Source organism: Labeo rohita, chromosome 15 (assembly GCF_022985175.1).
Source record: "Labeo rohita strain BAU-BD-2019 chromosome 15, IGBB_LRoh.1.0, whole genome shotgun sequence".
NCBI classification, from domain to species: Eukaryota; Metazoa; Chordata; class Actinopteri; order Cypriniformes; family Cyprinidae; genus Labeo; species Labeo rohita.
The window spans coordinates 38,161,301-38,169,056 of NC_066883.1; the positions used below are offsets into that span (position 1 = coordinate 38,161,301).

At 35.7% G+C, this 7,756-nt stretch overlaps 1 protein-coding gene across 1 annotated transcript in view; it reads right to left on the reverse strand.

Annotated features, from left to right (window-relative positions):
- The window catches only part of LOC127177621 (cGMP-dependent 3',5'-cyclic phosphodiesterase), a 183,257-nt gene extending 179,471 nt beyond the window's left edge, over positions 1 to 3,786 (reverse strand). The window contains exon 1 of the mRNA XM_051129995.1: positions 3,506 to 3,786. Within this exon, the coding sequence (XP_050985952.1) occupies positions 3,506 to 3,576 (71 nt within the window). The 5' untranslated portion in view covers positions 3,577 to 3,786. The remainder of the gene's footprint in view (positions 1 to 3,505) is intronic.
- Between the last annotated feature and the right edge of the window lie 3,970 nt (positions 3,787 to 7,756).

Sequence of the window (7,756 nt, forward strand, 5' to 3'; positions counted from 1 at the left end):
AAACAAAGACTGAGTAAAAATGACAAATCAATATTGTCAACCCAACCCTAGCATCCGCATCGCTGATACTACATTTACATGCATGCATTCAGCAAATGGTTTTACCTAAATTGACAATCAAAGAAGCACTAATGAAACATCACTATTTTGGTCAAAGAGTCAGCCCTCTAAACCTATCTTGGCAACAAACAAAAAAATCAGTTGACAAAAACCTGATTTTTTCTTTCATACCTCAAAATTACAGCATTTCATTGTTGTTGTTTTTTCTTGATGTAAACCTCCAAGATTTTTAGTCAAGTTTTTGCATCTAATAGATCTCGAATAAACTATTTTCCCCATCACCTCTCTGACCTTCACACAGTTTATTCTACTGTACCTTCAAGACTTGTACATGCAAATGACTCTGTTATGACGGGCTAATCTTTCTGCATGTAAAATGAGTAACAAAAGGCCCCTGCTAAGTTTCTGAATGCTGATTAGGTGTTGACATGTAAATGTAGGCGCTGTAAGCGTCAGTGTCCGGCTCAGACGTGTTGTTGTTCGCTTTTCTACAATGCTACGATTCACGAGCGATGTGCGGTGACCCGAGCGCTGGATCTGGAACAGTTTCTCATTCTCTCACCCCTAATAACCTCATCCGGTCTCCATGGCAACATCATAACGGACAGACGACATCATCATCATCATCGTCATGACAGAGCCACATTCTGATGCTGTCAGTCACAACGTTCTGTGTTTGGTATCATAATGACCGTCAGCACAGAAAACACTTTTACGCTGATGCACAAGCTGCTGTGAAAGCCTCACGCACTTCAGCTGTAAAAACACTCCGACACTGGCCAAAAACAACGCAAACACTCATATACACACGAAACACTCTGATAAATGTGTGCTGGAGATAAAAGAGAGGTGAAGCCACGGCCATCACGCTTCTTTCTGGAGTGGGACGCCCTCTCACACACTCTTCACACAAACACACACAATTACACATCCTGCGGGGTACAAGAGCCCCCGTGTGTGTGTGTGTGTGTGTGAAGGGGCTCTTTATCAAGTGGAAAGCTGTGGAAATGAGTGTGTGGGTGGAACACAGATAGAGAGATAAAGAGAGAGCTTTTGTTCATACTTTCACAACTTTTTCTCTATTATATTTCATCACGTTAAATCTATTGTAGGAGCCTAAACAGAGCTCACACATTTACATAAATACTATATTTTAATTAATTTTCTTCATTTTAAATTCAGATATTGATAGTACTTGAAAAAAGTTAGAAAACATTATGATTTTTATCATCATTACATATATTTTATTTTTCAGGGTTTACAGATGAATAAAAAGTTCGAATAAAATAGCATTAATTTGAAATCGAAATATTTTGTATTCTTATAAATGTTTTTACTGTTACTTTGGTCAGTTTAATGCATATTTGCTGAATTATGGTATTAGTTTTTATTAAAATATACACTGTGTGATGATGAGCCGTTTTAACTTTTACTTTTTAGTATTGTAGTTTTTTTTTACTATTAATATTTATGTCTAAAAAACTTTTGTATTAAAAAATGACAATAAAAATGTACACACAGTGTAAAATGAATAAGAAGTGTTTGTATATGATGTATGCAAACAAAATTTATGAGTGACACTGATCAAGAACATTTTTAATTCATTCTAACTTTTCTTTGAAAACAAAACTGAAATTTAAAAAAAAACTGAAAATTATTTATTGCATTTTTTCTAATTTAAGTAAAACTTAAATTAGAAAAAAAAACGCAATAAATAATTTTCAGGGTTTTTTTTTTTTTTGGAATCCACTGTTCATTCAGTGTCACTAATGTCTCCACAATAAATGAATCTTTAATCTTAAAAAAAAAGTAAATAAAACAGTAACACGAAACACTTTTTTAACTTCTGTAACATTAAAGATCTTTAACTAGGAATTAAATGTGGGGTTTGGCTTGATTGTATCCAACAATAAACAAATGGATGCCAAAAAGTGATTTAAGACAAACTTGCATTTAGAATAATAACATGCTGCTGAACTGATCACAATAAAGAACATTAAGAAAGTAAAATTCAAAGTTCAGTTCACGTTGATTTCAAAAATGCTGACGGATGCAAACCTCCTCTAACTTATCAAATGAACGCGAGAAGAGCAAAGCGAGCGAGACAGAGGTATAGTTTCAGAAACGTGAGCAGCGGCGACTAAAATAGACTCAGAGAGACACAGATGATTCATTCTCTCTGCTGATACACGCTTTGTTTGGAGTTCTGCTGAGAATAAAGTTTAGAAAAGGAACACACCTGCCACAATAAAACACACACACACACACACACACACACATATCAGAGAGCCAGTGTTTTCTATCAGGTCAATGATCTCCTAACCTGACCCTAAACCAACCTTCTCAGAAATCATTAGGTTGACAGACAAACATCATTTGGAACTTTTATGAGCCTTTTAACTAGTGACGACACATCAGATGTACTCACAAGACGCTTGACATGGTGTCTTGCGATATTTGTGATGATAATCAAGTCTCACAAGTAGACAAACCTGTACAATAAATACACACACATGCATGTGCCTCCATCTTTCTCTGTGTTGCTTCTGTTAACTAAAACATCAGAAATAATCAAATCAAATCAAATCAAATAGATGAAAAAAAAAAACCTAAAATATTTAATTAATAAAAATATTTAATCAATTCATAAAAAATAAATATGACAAAAGCACATTACAAAATTACTCAAGCTAAAATGACAAATAAAACTGAAAATATAAAAATAAATGCACATGACAAGCACATAAAATTACTAAAACTGAAATAAAGCTAAAGTTAAAAAATAAAACAAAAGCACAAAATTACTAAAACTAATAAAATTCAAAATAAATTTAATATTAAGAAAAAAGTAATAAAAATGGCAAAAACGCATAACAAAATTACTAAAATTCAAATAATTTAAAATAAAATAAAGCTTATTTAAAATATAAATTGATTCTGTAACAGCATGTAAATCATACGAAAATAACACTGAAAAGGACATACACCATCACTAGATTAATACAGAATCACTACAGACCAGATGTCATGATTGCTTTGACTATACACAACACTACAGATTCACTGATTTTCACACATCATCTCTAATATTTCTAAATCATCTCACATCTGACCACGTGAGTTTCCAAACAAAGTCTGCACTCACAGATTAACACTCTCAAAGTAAATTGGTATTACTGTGGTACTTTGGACACTACCGCGTTTGAAGTAACTTGGATGAATACGCACCAACACTAAAGTACCATAGTATTACCGTAGTACTTTGTGCGCGGTAGTAAGCGAACAAGTGTGTGAAGCCGCTTCTGCTCCGGATGTGATATCATAAAGATCTGATTGATGCTGAAGACGCACAACAGACGCGACGCGACCGCAACGCGCGGTTCTCATCCTCCGACCTACTGTCAACGCGTCGCGTCTTTGATTAGAGATCGAGTTCGGTACTTACAGTTCGGCCGCCGCCGGGTTCTGGTACTGTTGGCTACGGCAGAGCAGCGAGTGTCCGCACGCCTGACCCATCTCGCATTGTGCCGGAGACGCCGGTACCAGGAGTCACTGATGATCGCGGTGAGGAGGAGGAAGAGGAGGAAGAGGATGACGGGTTTCCCGCTGCCGGTGAGAGATTAGAGATGATGCTGATGATGAGCTGAGAGAGACGGACGGACGCGTGCCTGTGTATCTGTCTCTGTGTGTATCTCTCTCTCTCCCTGAGTGGAGTGGGTTGGGCGCGTTCTGTAATAGATCTGTGTGCGTGCGTGTGTGTGAGTGTGTGTGTGATCGATCTGAAAGGCGTTTCCTCTCTGCGTCTCTTCACTATCTCAGCAAACATCATCAGAGCGCAAAGTTACTGTACACTAGTTTACATCATCTTCAAATGAGTCAGTCTGATCCCAGCTAAGGTTTCTATTAAGTCATAAAATGTTATTCCCTGAATGATATGTGAGATGTCAGGTTTTTGAAACTTTTTTTTAAGATTTATTTTCGGCAGTTTCGCCTTTATTATGATAGGACAGATCAAAGCTGACAGGAAGCTAAGTGAGAGAGAGATGAGAGGGGCGGGATCGAAAAAACTCCTCGAGCCGGGATTCGAACTCGGGACGGCCGCAACACAAACGCGCGGAATACTGGCGTGCTGTCCACAAGGTTATCGGCGCCGATCGATGGTTTTCAACGTTTTGTTTTGGAAATGCAAATCTTCAAGCAACAGCTCACTTCCAGAACAAAAATATACAGATGTTTTACTCACCCCCTTGTCATCCAAGATATTTGTGTCTTTCTTCAGTCGTTAAGAAATTATGTTTCTTGAGGAAAACATTCCAGAATTTTTCTACATATAGTGGACTTCTATGGTGCCTGAGAGTTTGAACTTTCAAAATGCAGTTTCAAAGGGCTCTAAACGATCCCAGCAGAGGAAGAAGGGTCTTCTCTACTGAAACGATTGGTTGTATTCTTAAAAATAAAATAAAATAATAAATAAAAAAATTGTAAAATGTATATACTTTTTAACCATAAACACTCATCCTGTCTAGCTCTGCGATGTGCATGCGAACTCTGTATATTCCGGTTCAGTACAGTTAGAGTATGTTAAAAAACACCCATCTCATTTTCTCCTCCAACTTCAAAAATGCCCTACATCGCTTCAGAAGTACTGGGTCGCAGTGATTACAAAGTGAACGTCCAAAGAAACCCCCCCTTTACAAAAAAAGGTAAAACAGTGATGTAGGACGATTTTGAAGTTGGAGAAGAAAAGGAGATGGGAGTTTTTCGACATACCCTAAGCCGAATTCAAAGAACAGACTAAATGAGCATTTGAGGTTCAAAAAATTAAAAAATTCTATTTTTTTTTTTTTTTTTTTAGAAAATAACCAATTGTTTCACTAGATAAGACGCTTCTTCCTTGGCTGGGGTCGTTTAGAGCCCTTTGAAGGTACATCAAAGTCATGGACACAAAAATTCTAGAAAGTTTTCCACAAGAAATATAATTTCTTTACGACTGAAGAAAGAAAGACAAGAACATCTTGAATGACAAGGGAGTGAGTAAATTATCTGTAAATTTTTGTTCTGGAAGTGGACTTCTTCTTTAAGAGAACATTCCATTTTGTCATTTTGCGAAAATTATAGAAATGTTACTTTTTGAATATTCTGAATGTTACTTTGAATGTTCTCTGAATGTTCTGAAACAAGCCGTAACATTTAAAAAAATGTTTGATGAACATCTAACTAAAAACATGTTAGAAATAAAACATTCCATGAATGATGTATAAATAATGTTTTTTGTGTTTGATGACATTATTAAAAACCAAATAACTCTGAACAAACGTTATATTAATGTTACTGGAAAAACATTTGCTCATAGCATTGCCAGAATGTTAACCACAGCTTTGAGAACGTTTCCTGTTAGTTAGGATGATGATATTTTTTCATCTGCACTACTAGTCAAAAGTTTGAGACTTTTTTTAATTTATTTACGTGTATGCATTTTTTTCCAAAGTGACTTGCAATGCAGTTCATGTTTCTCATGGTCGTAATAACTGTTTGCTAGTATCTGTAGGGCTGTTTAACTGGATAAACTATCTACATAGGTTACGAAAGGTCTTTTTCTGTAGTTTGTGGTTATAATTAAAGTATTACTTCAGCCAAAAATGAAAATGAAGGCATGATTTACTCACCTTCATCTCGTTCCAGAAGCATATGCTGTCGGTTCAGAGGAAAACAGGAGGAGAAAGAGTTTATAGAGAGCGTGGCTCAAAACAAAACAAAACAAAAGTAGGAGATATTCAAGCCTTCTAGAGTCATATTTGATAGTTTATCATTAGGAACAGACCCAGGTTTGAGATGTTATTGAGTCCAGCTTTGGTTTGAGCTGTAGGTGATTTCTGATTTTGTCCACATTCACTTCACCTGGAAAGAAGCGTCAAGTTTTTATCCATTCATACATGAATCTGATTCAGAAAGTAAGATCATAAAATGTTTTAGTTACTATGTTGTTTTCAGAACGCTCAGATAACATTCAAAACTAACGTTACTGTAATGTTTGCAATGTGATCAAATGGAATGTTTCTTTAACATTTGCACAAGCAAAAAATGGACATTTTAAACAGTCAGAAAATATTGAGAAATAACATTTTCATAACTTAAAGAGAATGTTAGAAATATGTTCTTTTAACGTATATTTGTTAGCTGGGATAACAGACCGTTTCCGCACGTTAAATGTCGCTGCTGTCAGTCACACAAACAAACACACACACAATCACAAGACAGTCACCAAACACAACTGCACAAACACTGATACACACTCCTACACACACCGTCTGTTTGCGCTGCAGCAGAGCATCATGGGAACTCTTGCAGAGGGGGAACGGACAGAATTCATTTACTGACTTCATTCATCAGTTGCCAAAAAGGCTGCTGATATTGCAAACTGAAACTAAAACCATTCAAAAAAAATAAATAAATAAACATTTTTGGTAAAATTGCAGTAATATAAAACATAAATATTAAATGTTAATATTTAAATATTAAACTTGCCTTTAAAAAGTCAACAATAATGACAGAAGCACATAAAATGACTAAAAACAAAATTGAAATAAAAATAAATTTAAACTAATAAAATGACAAATGCCCATAACAAAACTTCTAAAATCATTCAAGCTAAATTGAAACAATAAGAAATAATACAAATGAAAACTGACCATAAAAAAAGGTTTTTAAAATATGAATCAGTTCTATGATAGTATATAAACAATGCTAAAATAACACTGAAAAGGACATGTATCATGATATAGTCTACACGACTCTAAATCTCACTAAATGCTCTTTATGAACGGCAGATGAGCTCTAATATTTCTATATGAAAAGGGAAAAATTCATTTCTCCTAATTCCATTCAGAAAGCACACCAGAAAGCAATTTTCCTGAGCTAAATGAAGCCTAAAGGACGGCGTGAACGCTGATGGAATAAAGGTGAGCAGCATCAGGTCTGAATCGTTCATCATGTTGCTGACAGTTTATCAGAGCCGTGTTTATCTGCTCATGAACAGAATCAAAATGAGTCTGCAGGAAACATCTGAGCGCATTATTCACACGGGACGTCTGGAGAGAAGACACGTCGGCCGCAGAAAGCGTCGCCTGAGGACATTCGGTCTCTCTCATTAGCTGATAAACGCTCAGACGCTCCGGCGCAAACCACTTTCATTTGTCCTGCGCTTCAAGGGCTGCTGGGACACTTTAGAGCAACAAAACATCACTAAAGTGATAATTACTGATCCCAGATCAGCAAGAAAGGTTGAATTCAGGTTTGTAACCTGCACTGCCATTGGAAAGATTGATGTGAAGATCACTGTAATACCAATAATAGGGACTTTTAATCATTAACAGGACTCTTATTTGGAAATGTCAATGCTTTACTCCTTCCAGCTGCTTATGTGTGAAATATGGGGATCAAGATACCAATAATAACCCAAAACAAAATATTTTATGCATAATGAGGGACTTGAGGGACATCATGAACAAGTCTAGAATACACCAGGACTCTTATTTGAAATGTATGTTCTTTACTACCTTCAACTGCTCTTTCAAAAAGTTGAGAAAGATATGAGGTTACATTTATTTTGACAGTCCATTTTAGACATTTCACTAACTATAAGCAACTACATGTCAACTAATTCTACTAAAGTTATTTACTGTTAGTAGAATGTCTA